The sequence below is a fragment of the Crotalus tigris genome, unplaced genomic scaffold (assembly GCF_016545835.1).
Source record: "Crotalus tigris isolate CLP2741 ecotype Arizona unplaced genomic scaffold, ASM1654583v1 scf7180000017771.5222438, whole genome shotgun sequence".
Lineage (NCBI taxonomy): Eukaryota > Metazoa > Chordata > Lepidosauria > Squamata > Viperidae > Crotalus > Crotalus tigris.
The window spans coordinates 4,626,889-4,640,823 of record NW_024096622.1 but is presented as its reverse complement, the minus strand read 5'-3'; the positions used below and the strand labels follow the sequence as shown (position 1 = coordinate 4,640,823).

General features: G+C 42.0%; 1 protein-coding gene across 7 annotated transcripts in view; it reads left to right on the top strand.

The window, feature by feature from the left end:
* The window catches only part of CDC42BPA (CDC42 binding protein kinase alpha), a 154,519-nt gene that overhangs the window by 30,895 nt on the left and 109,689 nt on the right, over nucleotides 1–13,935 (top strand). For all 7 annotated transcript variants that reach the window (XM_039341746.1, XM_039341747.1, XM_039341750.1 and 4 more), the window contains exon 2: nucleotides 9,787–9,878. In XM_039341746.1, coding sequence (XP_039197680.1) covers nucleotides 9,787–9,878 — 92 coding nt within the window. The remainder of the gene's footprint in view (nucleotides 1–9,786; nucleotides 9,879–13,935) is intronic.

Here is a 13,935-nt window from a genome sequence, read left to right as displayed (position 1 = left end):
GCACAGCCATAGCTGGGTTCCAGGTGTCCCCAGTCGTGCACCTGTCCTTATCCACGCAAAGGCTGTACCTGGGTTCCAGGCATCCCCTGTAGTACGTCTGTCCTTACCCAGTGTGAACACTCTCCAGATACCAGGGGCCCCCTATCATGTCCCTGAGCTATCGGAGAACGGAGGAATCTCATATTTCCTCAAAGGAGCCTTGCCATCCTCATCAAGTACCCCTGGTCCGGAAGGCATCGAAAAGGCGGCTGCCACCAGCATCAGACCTTCAAAAAAGGCCTCAAAGAAAACAGATAAACTGGCCAGCAGGAGACACCAAGCCTTGGAAAAGAAGTTCTCCAAGTCGCAAAAAAGGGCCAGGTTGGAAGCACCTCAGACCGGAGGGTTAGCCCTTGAGTTACCCTGGGGGCTCCAATCTCGCCTCTAGGAATCTGGACAACGGGGGAATCCCCGCATTCTCCAGCTCAGGGCGGGGCAGGCGAGCCTCCTTCCTTTTCCCAATCATCCTTGGCACGGGTGCCCCAAGGGGCGCCCGAGGCCACCTTCACGCCCACGGCAGCAGAGCTTCACCCTAGCGGGCCGGCTTCTTTCCCTACAGAGGAACGACTACTGATTGCACAAGTAGTAGACCGAGCCCTTGAGACCAGAGCTCAGGCTCCCAGACCAGGAGCGGCTATGCCCCGTCCCGTTCAACAACCAGGGACGGAGACCTATTATAACCCTTCTTCCCCATCGGGGTCATCAGTGTCCGAGGATTCTTACCTTGATCAACCCACCACAGAGCAGGAAGTCCAAATGTCTGAAGAGGAAGACATTCTTCCAGAGGTGCCATCCTTTAGCGGGCTATTTAATCCCTCATTCTTTGTTACCCTGCTACGTAAGGCTACATCCACCGCCCATCTAGGACCGGGGATTTCAGCAGAATTGACTCCCGCTCCCCCAGACGCGGAGGCAGACCTGAACTTCATCGAGCCGATTGCGGCCTACACCACATCCCCTGCCCTTCCTTATTCTTGAATGCGATATGGAAACAATGGACCTCTCCGGCTTCGCTTCCCCTCCCAGGTAACACTGACAAAAGGCTGTACAACGTGGCCAAAGAGCTGGAGGAGGCATTGGATATACCGACAGTGGACAAGCCCTTAGGGCCCTTAATATCGGCCACCACCATCTCTGGGGATTTTTCAGAGGCCCTTAAGGCCGAGGACCGCAAATGCGAGTCCACTTACCACAGAACGCACCAAACGGCTGCGTGGGCAATCAGGGCCGCAACCTCTGCCTCATTTTTCAACAGAGCCACACTCAGCTGGCTCCGACAACTCCAAGCCAGAGGATATCCGCACCTACCAGGACCTTAGCAAAATGGTGCTGGCCACGGAGTATGCTTCAGATGCAACACTCCAGACCGCCAGGTTTTCAGCCAGACCTATGGCATCCAGTATCACTGGTGGGCATATGCTTTGGTTGAAGCACTGGCAAGGAGATGCCAAGTCCAAATGGAAGCTGGCAACTGCTCCATACTAGGGAGGCAAACTGGGGAAGTGCTGAATCCCTATTTAATGGAAAACAAGGACAAACGCAAGGTCCTTAACCATCTCCTTAAAAGGCCAGACAAATGCTCCAGTTACTACCCAAGGAGACAGTCCTTTTGCGTGGGAACCAGATACAGTTACACCCCGCCCTCACAACCTTTTCAGGCCAGACAAGATAGGCAGGAGAGGCAGGCTGATAGACAAGCCCCTAGATCCAGGCAACAGACACAGGGCAAGCGGCCCTTTCGAGGGAACAGCAAGCCATTCCGCCGTTCCAGGTGACTCCCCACCAGTACCTCCCATTGGGGGCAGACTCTCCCTGTTTGCACACCAGTGGGAGACCACCACCACGGACGCATGGCTGCTCAGCACCGTCCGTCATAGTCTTTCTCTGGAGTTTATCTCCAACCCCCCAAATCAGTTCCTCTCGTGTCCACCTCCCCGGAACCAAACAAAGAAAAGGCTGATGAACGAAGCCGTCCAACATTTATTACATATACGGGCCATGGAACCCGTACCACTGGACTAGAGAGGTCAAGGATTTTACTCCATCCTCTTCGTCATTCCCAAAGCGTCAGGGGGGTGGAGAGCCATTCTAGATCTCAAAGGCTTGAATTTTCATCTTGCATACCGCAAATTCAAGATGCAAACGCTCCATTCCATCTTGGGAAGCGTAAGAAAGGGGGACCTCCTGACGTCTATCGACCTCACAAAGGCGTACCTTCATATCCCCATCTCTCTGGCCCACCGCCGGTTTCTACGGTTCGCATACAAGGGGCGCCACTTTCAGTACAGGACGCTCCCATTTGGCCTATCATCGGCTCCCAGGGTATTTACCAAGATCCTGGCGGTTCTAGCAGCTCACCTAAGGATGGTGCCAGTCAGAGTCCAATGCTACCTGGATGACATATTAATCCAGTCATCCACCCAATCCGCCGTGTCAGACCTCGAACTAGTGGTAAAGCTGCTCCAGGACAACGGGTTCTCGGTAAACTTCCCCAAAAGTCACCTGGTTCCCACAACAAGACTGTTACACCTCGGCGCCATCATAGACACGGTGGAGTGCCGAGTTTACCTATCCCAAGAATGCCAAGACAGCATAAGGGAGTCAGTCCTCCAAATATGCAGGGGTTGGTCAGTAACGCTGGCCAGCCTCTTCCAATTGTTAGGGAAGATAATTTCGGCCATAGCAATTGTACCGTGGTCCAGACTCCACTCCTGGGAACTACAGTGGTTCATGCTTCCCTTCCAGAGGCAGAACCTCAGTGCATCTCAACAAACAGTAAGACTCCCACAACAAGTGTTGTGCTCCCTCACGTGGTGGCTGTCTCCAGCCATGCTCAGAGGGTCATGCTTCAAAGAGCAAGACAGGTTAGTACTCACGACCGACGCCAGCCTATTGGCTGGGGAGCACACCTTCGGTCTCAATGGGCACAGGGCCGTTGGTCCACATCGGACCTCCGACACAACATAAACTGTCTCGAACTATGAGCCATCCATCTAGCCTTTCGTCACTTCCGCAGCCTAGTGACACGGCGACACATACTGATTCTCACGGACAATGTGGCAGCCAAGGCTCACGTAAATTGCCAAGGGGGTACTCGCTCTCAGACTCTGTTGACCGAGGCTCTCTTACTGGGATCCTGGGCAGAACAGAATCTGACCTCCATCAAGGCCAATCATATTTCAGGGGAAGCGAACACTCAGACCAATCTTCTGAGCAGGACAACGATAGATCACTCGGAATGGTGTCTACAAAGAAGGGTCTTCAAAGAAATTTGTCACTGCCTCGGTCTCCCACTGGTAGACCTCTTCCAATGCCCAGCTGACTCGCTTCTTCTCCCAGTTCCCAGCAGCAGGGGCGGAACAGACGGATGCTCTCCGGAGCCCATGGCCACAGGGGCTGCTTTACACTTTTCCCCCCTACCTCTCCTACCGGTGGTAATATGCAAACTTCTTCGGGAGTGAGCAGAGCTAATCCTGGTGGCTCTGTATTGGCCAAGGAGACCTTGGTTTGCCGATCTGATGAGCCTCTCCCTCGCGGACCCCTGGCAGATCCCTCCGGATCGGGTCTCTCTCAGCCAAGGGGTCATCCTTCATCCAGAGCTCCAATGGCTCCAGTTAACCGTCTGGCACTTGAGCACTCAAACTTAGCTAGGGAGCGTTGCTCACAGGGGGTCATCACAGTAATTCAGGCCTCCTGCCGTCCTTCCATGAATCGGATATACGAGGCCACATGGAAGAATTTTCAATCATGGTGCTCCGCCGGCACTTGTACATCGAGGGACTTACGATTCCCAATATCTTGGACTACTTGTTAGACGGTCTGGAAAGGGGCTTGGCCCCAAACACATTACGCAGGTAGATTGCTGCCCTTTCCACGGTCCTCACTTGTTGCTCGGTGGAGTTGTTGGGTCATCACCCATTGATCCGCTCATTCCTAAAAGGGGCCATTAACACCAGACCCCCCACCATGCACAGGTACCCTTCATGGGAGCTACCACAGGTCCTATGGGCTCTTACCAAGTCACCTTTCGAGCCCCTAAGGACATGCGATGTCCGATACATGTCCCACAAGGTGGCATTCTTGGTGGCTATCACGTCGGCACTATGTATCTCTGAAATGGTGGTGCTCTCAATCCGAGAGGATCTGTGTGTCTTCCACAGGGATCGAGTGGTCCTTCGACTTGACCCTACCTTCATCCCAAAGGTCAATTCTTTATTTCATAGGACACAGGAGATAGTGCTGCCAGATTTTTGCCCAGACCCATCGTACGCCCTGGAACGACAATGGCATACCTTGGATGTCCGCAGGGCTCTTCGGTACTATATTTCATGGACAGCGGAATTCCGCAAGTCAGAAGCCCTCTTTGTATCTTTCCACTCTCCCTCCAGGGGTCGGAAGGTTTCCTCTTCCACCATTGGCAGGTGGATTAGAGCATACATCTTCGGGCCGTATCAGGCCGAGTCATTGCCGGTTCCAAGACGGGTTACAGCACACTCCACTCGAAGTGCAGCCACCTCGGTGGCATGGGCCACTCAAGCTTCCATTGAGGAAGTCTGCAGGGCGGCCACATGGGCTTCGCCATCGCCTTTCATTCGGCACTATAAGATCAATAAGTTTTCCTCTGCAGAGTCCTCCTTCAGTAGGAGGGTTCTTCAACAGGTTGTAAACCAAAGTGCCACACCAGTCCAGTAAACCAAAGTGCCACACTACTCCCCACCCTCAGGGACAATAGGCTTTGGTATGTCCCATTGGTGGCTTCTCCATCTCCAGTGCTGGAGAAGGGGCGTTGTCTTACCTGAACGCCTTTTCTCAGCACGGAAATGGAGAATCCACACCCACCCTCATAGGTCATCTAGGCCTAGGGTCAGTTAGTTTGTGAGCCACAACATCTTGCTGTCAGTCAATGGCTTCGCTCGCATCAAGACTGGGATCTCTATGGTTCAGGACGGGCGTGGCAACTTTGGCTGACTTGATCTGATTGGGCAGGAATACAGTCTAAACCCATTGGTGGATTCTTCATCTCCGTGCTGAGAAAAGGCGTTCAGGTAAGACAACGCCCCTTCCATTAAGTTATAAAGAACACTGTATGGTCCATGTGACCCCGGATTTAGAAAATTTACTCTCTAAAGCAGGGGGTCAAAGCGTCGGCCCATGGGCCAGATGCTTCATGCCGAAATTCACCTACCCCAGCTCTGGGAATGGGGAAAAAGTCGCAATACGTCACATGACATGGCGAGTTTGACATCCCTGCTCTAAAGTTAATCTGCATTGTAGGTTGGTTGAAGACACTGTTTAGCAATAAGTTAAAGTTTAATTTTATTATTTTATATAAGTTTTTATTCTGGTCTCCTTTTTAGTGCTTTATAAGCTTTGAATATAGCCTTGGGGCTTTCGTGATGCTAAATGCAAATCTTGAATTCCTTTTTAAAATTTAGAAATAAGGTGATTTCCACATTTCTCCTAGCTAGAAATGTACTTTTTTATATGCAATTATGAATATAGTTTTCATATCTATACCATTGTAAAACAGGAATCTGTGTTTACTCTTTGTATTTTCAGGAAATACCAGATCTTTTTGAGACTCAGATACAGATGCTGTCACTTTCTGTTTGACTGAAAAAATATGTGAAGAATGTATCTATAGAGTGAAAACTTAATAGTAGCTATAAAACTGAGAAAGACATTGTTATTTTATTTATTTATTTATTTAGTGTTGGTTTAAATATCATTCTTTTATCCATCTTCCATTGCTGCAAGCCATTTTTTTCTCATTTGCTGGATAGAATTTTGGCAGCCAGTTTTAAAGTGCCTTTGGAATATGTGAAGGCTTGCTTCCCTCTTCCTCATTCCAGGCTTTGTTTTTCTCTTCTGTTGACAGCTTTGTGTACAAATTAAATTACTTTTACACACTCATGCTTTCTCTCTCTTGTTTAAAGTAATGAATATTAGAGCAGGGCTTTTCAACCAGTGGTATGGGTACCACCTGTGGTACATTGGCACCTGGCAGGTGGTACGTGACCATCCTAGAAAAGTGGTAGTGGGGGGGGGGAATGAGCTGAACCGGTGGCAGCACCACACAAGCCTAAGCGAGAGATGGTTGGAGCTGCAGAGCTGTAAGGGCTCAGTGGAAGCACCAGGATCAGCTCCAGGCTCCAGCTGGAGCTTGGCCCTGATCCTGGCGCTTCTGCTAGCCCAGAAGAAGCGCCAAGCAACTGGAATGTTGCAGCATCTCCAGGGTCTTGTGTTTTACATTCAGATGCTTGGCAATTGATTCATATTTATGACGGTCACAGTGTCCCAGGGTCATGTGAACTGACCAAAATCTGCTGCAACCACCCAGCAGACAGGGGGAATAAAAACTAAACACCCCTCCACCCCACCTCCACTGCCAGTCCCCAACAGAAATGCTCACAACAATGAAAACCTCGAACAGGAGGAAGAGCGCCAGTGGGTGGACAGGCAGGTGTCTTGCTTGGCTGTGGCTTGGGGGACACTTTTTTCAGTGCCATTGTAACTTCGAACAGTCATTAAGTGAACTGTTGTAAGTCGAGGATTACCTGTACTTTATCACTTTTTTCCTTTTTGGGGGAGGGATCATCAAGTTTTTGACACTTTGTTAGGCGACTGGTGGTACTCGGATATTGCCATATCCTAAAAGTGGTACAATGGTGAAAAGGTTGAAAAGCCCTGTATTAGAGAATGTATTGTTTTACATTACTTTTGTTTCCCCTTTCATTTTTTTTATGCACAGAAGCATTAGAAAGGAAAGGTTTGCAGAAAAGTAGTTCTTTTGTACCACATTTTTCTGCAGCAATATTTTACTGGTTTCCTCTGTGATGGTATTTCTATAAATCTTATTGTATATCATTGTTACAAATATTGCCCCAAGTGCTTACAGCCACTTTTATTGGCTACTTTTATTATAAATTGACTTTTGCTGTCCTTTGTACATTAAAGATCTTAATCTCTGTTATTTATGGGATTCACGATTAATTCAGCTATCTAACAGAAATCATTTCTCCATGCCAATATTCACAGTAACAGGTAAACCTTTTGACTGACAATAAGGACATTTGGGGATAAGTTACAAAAAATTCCAATTAAACACACTGTTCAGTTTTGGAAAATCAACAACTTTTGTTAGGGCACATAAAAAATGTATAAATATGCTTTTAAAGATTCCGCCCATTTTTTTCAGATGCAGCAAGTATTCTCAGCTTCAACGTATATATATATTTAACTTCAGATCTATTTTTATATATTTATACTAATAAACGGAATAAAAGAAAGTATAATGTAAAAGTGAAGAGTTTATCAGAAAACATACATAGTGATACTCATAAATAGTAGCCACTTGTAAAGCAGTTAAGCCGTACTACAGGCAGCTTGATACTGGAACACATCAACATAGTATATTTTTTCTTTTAGTGTTGTCCACTATGATTAACTGCAGCTTTCTTAGGTTGTCCAGGAACCTGTTAACAGATCATAACTTCAGATGCCAGAGATTGATCCTGAGATTTTCTGCAAGAGAAGCCTATTCCTCACCATTTATTTATTTATTTATTTATTTATTTATTTATTTATTTATTTATTTATGAGACTTATATACCGCTTTAAGTGCAAGCACTCTCAAAGCAGTGTACACCAGTAAGCAATGTATATATATATATTTACATTGCCCCCAACAATCTGGGTCCTCATTTTACCTACCCTGGAAGGATGGAAGGCTGAGTCAACCTTGAGCCGGTGAGATTTGAACCGCTGACCTGCTGAACACAGTCAGCTAAAGTGGCCTGCAGTACTGCACTCTAACTGCTGCGCCACCTCAGCTCTTATTGACCTTTAGAGCAGAGGTCTCCAACCTTTCCGGGCTCATGGACCGGAGGGAAGGAGAGCAGCTTCAAAATTGGTGCGCTAGTAGCCCCGTTCACGCATGCTGCATGCTCTGGGGCTGTGCGCATGCGTAAATGGCCACGCACCCCCCACGGCCTTTATTCAGTAGGACCTTTGTAGTTGGAGGGGAAAATGCTTAGAAGTAGGAGAGGGGCATGAATTGTCTGCAACTCTGTGCAATCCCTTAACCTCCTTTCCTGGTAGTGCATGACTGCTCTTCCTAATTTCTGTATGCTCTAAGGCAATTATGACTTTGCTTAAGGATTTGTGGATAAGAATTGTGTTCATGCTCCCTTATTCAGAATACAAAAAACAGACATGCAATCTGTTTTCCTACATTTATTTATTCTACTTGTTGCCAAATCAATATAAACTCATGCCAATTTACAGAATTGAAAAAAAAAACATTCATAATAGTTAAAAATGTCCACAATAAACATAAATTAAAGCAACTAAAATTAATGAAAATTACAGCACAAGCATAAACAAGGAATAGCTAAATCATAAAAGAATTCAAAACATTTTCCATAAATAAATCAATTAATTCAAAGTCAACTAAATTAAAGGTAGTAAGAAAATTTATTATTTGGAAAATTCCATGTTCTGTAGCTTCTGCAATGTTAGAAGGAATAGACCGTGTCTATATTCTAAGAGAGAGTGTTCCACAAAGCCAGAGCAACAATTGAGAACCAGCTCTCAATGATTCTGGGCAGTACAGAATGATGGGAGCAATGAAATTGCAATAAAATCAATAAAAGATAAAGTTAAAACATGCGAGTGCAATGAAGTGAGAAGTCTGTTACTATTATCCTTTCCTCCTCCTATTTTCCTCACAACAACAACCCTGTGAAGTGAATTGGTCTGAGAGAAAATGACTTGACCCAAAATCAATCAGCTAGTTTTCATGTTTCAGGAGAGACTAGAAGACACAGTATCCTAGTTTCTAACCTGATTCCTTAACCACTAGACCAAATTGGCTCTCTGATTGAATGGTTATGTCTGTGTAATCAGCAGGAATAAAGCTTTTTAACAATTCCTTTTTTAACTCTTGAAAAGAATCTAAAGGCAATATTCATTAGTCTTTACGCTTTAAGAGGGTGAATTTTTGTATTTTTTTTTAAATTTTCTAGTTGTATGACATTTCTAAAATGACAGATAAGATGGATTAGAAAGGAAAATTTGCTATTAAAGCAATTTGTGTTGCAGTTCCCAACAAATTTGTGCTATGTGATATCTTGGGAACCATTCCCTTATTTTTGGCATTATATCTAAACCTAGAATATTGTATCCAAATTTTATTTTGTTTTTAACTTAAAAATAGAACTGTGGAAGGCTTTCATTTTTCAGGCTAGCAGTGCTAAAAGGGAAATATTTTAACACAGTCCCTTTTTGCTATTTACAAAAATTGTACAATTTTTAGCCAAGTGATTATTAGGACGCCCGCTGTGTGAAATTGCTGAAACAAATCTTCTAGGTCTATAAAATGTTAAGACTTTTCTTGCAAACATTAGTAAAAAAAATGTTACAAGTAAAAAAAAAGCATACATTTGGAATGTTCTATCACAGAGGCCTCCTTTTGGGCACCAGATTTTTCCGTGGACCAGAGAGGGTGTGGTTTTGTGTGCTGCCTGCATCTAGCGGATGGGGCTTCACTTGTTTGTGCAGCCCAGTGCCGGTTCGTGGACCAGGGGTTGGGGACCCCTGTTCTATCATGACCATGTCAACAAATCCATTTATGGTCAGCAGATAGTAGATTATCTTAGTTTGTTATAGCAATAATTTCTGAAATTGTATAGACTTTTTATAAGTAGTTATATTACATAAAGTGATCGATATTTTTCTGTTTTTCAGCCAAGCCTTTCACATCTAAGGTGAAGCAGATGCGATTGCATAAAGATGACTTTGAAATATTGAAAGTGATTGGCCGAGGTGCCTTTGGGGAGGTAAGATTTGGAAATTGTATATTTTTGTACCATCTATTGTAAAAATATACTACTACTGTAGTATATTAAATTAAATTGCAAAAGACATGTCTGAGATTTCTGATAAATGCACACTCTATGTAGTGTGTCATTAGATTTAATGATACATTTGCCCTTTCATGCTATAGTTTATAAATCGTTTGCATTATAACATTGCCATTTGACTTTTATTTTTGTTAATTTTTAAGGGACATATAGGTCAAAATCATATGTGATGGTAATCAACTATACATTATAGGATTGAGAAGATCACATGTTATGAGATTGCATTATTCAGAAAGTTCCACCTTACAAAGTTTTTGACTTTGTACTTGTTTAGTAAGTTGTGATTTTATAATGGAAGTAAAAAGGCATTACAATCTCTCAAGTATCTGTCAAAAAAGTTACTGTTAGTGATGAACACAAGGTATTGGTTATGGATAATGTTTTGTGACCAAAGGACTGCAAGAATGAGCTGAAAATTACTTCCTTAATATCCAGAGTTCTCTCTTGGCCATAATAGGTGAGCTCCCCATTCACCTGCCTCCGCTTTTCCCTTAGAGATCTTATGTAAGAACATAGAGAATTTCTACATTCAGTCCGCATCTTCCTTCCAAAGCTAACCATTGTCAATTTTGCATCAGTCAGTGAAAGAGCATATGCTCCTTGCCTCATAGGGTGATATCTTCTGGATTCTGATATTAGCACCACTTTGGCTCCTTGATGTCTGCTGTAGTATTACATTGGTCAGAGTTATTGTAAATGGCTTCTTTGATGTTACAAGATATCTGTTATTTGAGATGCAGTCATAGATTGAGTGACATTATGTAGAGAGTAAGGAAGATGATCTTGATGGAGATATACAGAAACCATTACCTAAACCAAAGGGGCTGAAACACTTTTTTAAAGTCCAGAATAATGAGATAACTTTAAGAAACAGCTGAGATATATGCATCCCTGAGTCACTGAAGCCTAAGAAGAATGAGGAGATCTGGCTTGCAAAATTCTGTTACAGCTAATCTCAATAAAAATAGTTTTTTTAGCCTATCTGTAGAGTCAATTTCCAGGCCTGGTCAATCTGGATCAGGGCAAGGTTATCACTAATTTCTTACTGTCTGTACAATATCTATATTGCTTGGAATAGTATCCTTAGCTTTTTATGAAATGCTAGTAATTTTAACTCAGAAATAACATTCTGCTTCCTAAAGGTAGAAAAGACTCCTTTGCTGCAAGGAATGTACATTATTTGAAAATTTTCTTTCACTGTAAAACAGTGGTTTGCAAAGCATATTAGATGATTGTTTTATTTCTCCATATATATCAATAATTATTTAAGCAATTTAGAGAGCTAATATGTAGTAGTTTAATTGCTGGATTAAGTTTAGGGAGACCTAATCTTAGTCATACGCACCCACTGAAGCTAACTGGATGACATATATTCAGTTATTATTTCTCACCTCAGAATAACTCATAGGTCTATTTTTTCTGATTACCTATTGCTCTGGGGGAAAAGGCAGGTTATAATCTAACAAAATTTACTTTGATAAAATATGCTGATAGCAGCTGGTAGACCTAGCTTTCCTTCTGAGAACATGTACTTGACTTCTTAGTTGCCACATAAAATCTATGTTTTTAAGATCAGCATTCTGTTTATTTGCCTCGTGATGCAAGTCTTGATTTCTGAAACTATGCACTCAGATTTGGCAAAAATTCAATTAACAATATAGTTGTCCCTACTATTTTTTTAAATAAAAAACATTGATGTTAACTTCTAGATTGTTTCCAAAAAGTCATTTGAAGAATTCTAAGGAACTACAAAAACTTTTAGTAAGACTTTGCTACACTCCCTGTATAATTATGGGCCTCCGCCAAAATAATCTATAATCTAACAACAGCATGAACTTCAACTGAAAAACCTTAAGTTATTGCTTTCAAGCTAATTCCAGGGTCAAATAAAGTTTTCTGTGGAGATATAAAAAGACTGTATAAACAGTTAGTGAGGGAATATTTCTGATTTTTAAAGGTTATTCATATAACCTTCATTCTGAATGTATGACTATAGTTTACAGAGAAAATAGTCTACTGTGCAGGAAGGGAGCCTTTTCTTAATTTAGAATACAAACTGCATGCAGCTGTCCAGTTTTTCATCACTTTAGGCAAGGCAAGGACCGTTTGTGCTAGTCTGTATAGACAATGCATATCTGCCACTGTTTGTGCCAAATCAATGCAAAACAGCTAATACCCTGGTTACTTTCTATATTTTGTTATTTAAAAACTTCCTACACAAGTAGCAATAGGAATTCGTTAGATTTCTTTCCCCCTCAGATATCTTCATCCATTAAAATATTTGAAGAAGGAAAGGCAAGTATGTTGATGTATAAATACACAAGAGACCTAACTTAGTAAAGAGGAAGAAATCGTTTGACAGCAAGCCAGATGGCAATAACTATTTGTGGGAAATATGGAAGAAGAATTTTGCCTTTTCCCTTTCCTTCAAACTAAAACCAAAATGTTTATATCAGCACATACCACAGATTTTTAGCAGGCTATTCATGGAGGAAAACACACTTCTAAAAACATTAAATATTCAGTTTTAATAAATCACAGTGGCAGACTTTTTTGAGAGGCCAGGGAAACTATGTAGTTATCACTTTACATTTCTAGTCTACTTGCTGTTTCAGCTATCATGTGCATGTGTGTGTGTGTGTGTGTGTGTGTGTGTGTGTGTGTGTGTGTGTATTTAATAGTGGTATTGATAAATTTCCAGTTGAGAGAAAACAGAGTTTGAACTAACCCATTTTGAAATACCTTGTGTTAATATGCATTACATCTGAACTGTTCCAGATAGGAGCATTTTATATCTTATTTGTAGGATTTATCCACTATCATGATCCACTGCCCCACTTTTATTCCTCTCCTGTGAACATAGGAGTCATGAGAATTATGTTTCTTTCAGCTTCTTGTTATTACAGCATTTTATATTCTATAGAGACCACTCTATAGAATATAAACTACTATTTGGACTTAAGAAGTCCAAAATTATATGGCTGAGATCAGTTTAATCTGTCAGTTAATAATGGAGACTAAAAATATTTGGCTTTTTTCTTGCAATATTTAATAGTATATGTTAAAATTGTGGAAAAAGACCCAAAGAGAGGTTTGGATTAATTGATTACTAGTTCTAGATCAAAGCTTTAAGCTAATAAGATTAGTAGCTACTAAGAATTAACAGTAGGTATTTAAGCTAGTAAGAATTCTTACAAGACTTAAGGTTTCTGTACATTTGGGGGGAAGAGGGGGATTGCAAGCATGATAGTCAGCTTTATTCTATGTGCCTATATATTGATTGAAGTATGCACACTTATGGATGAAATTTCTTGAGCAATATTGTTGAAAAAAACTGGTTCATTCTGGTCATGACTTTTGCCTTCATAGGGAACTTGATAAATGTTTGAATTAATGCTTCAAAGTTGTACTTACGTCAATAGCCTGACTATTAGTTCCTAATTATGTATAGGAACAAATACCAGCATCAGGGCTACGGAGTTTAATTATTTTAATTTTAAATTAATCATGTCTATATAAGTTAAGATTTCCTGTTCTCCAGTTATAATTCTTACTGTTAAGAGGCATTCTTACCTTTCAGTGGTGAATTTGATGATACAAGCTATGATTTTATGAGTTTGAGGTGTAGAAATGATTTTTATTTTTTGCAGTTTATTGCATCTCTGTAATATAATATTTATCATGTTCAGTGTGAAAGTGCACATCATATCAAGACTGAGTTGTGTTGATTCACAATGTTATGCCAATAATTTAACCAATAGAAGAAGCATGGATAGTACCAGTGGGGAGAAGAAAAGGAATTTCAAAAAGCAATTGTAGATGCCTTTAGTCATTTTAATCATCTTGGTTATTTTAATTACCTTGGTTATTTTACAATATTGTTGAGAGATTCTATTCTTTTTATGTTGATTATATACTTTCCTATGTTGTTGTCTACCATCTAGTATCCTCAAGATTTGAACAATTTATAAAT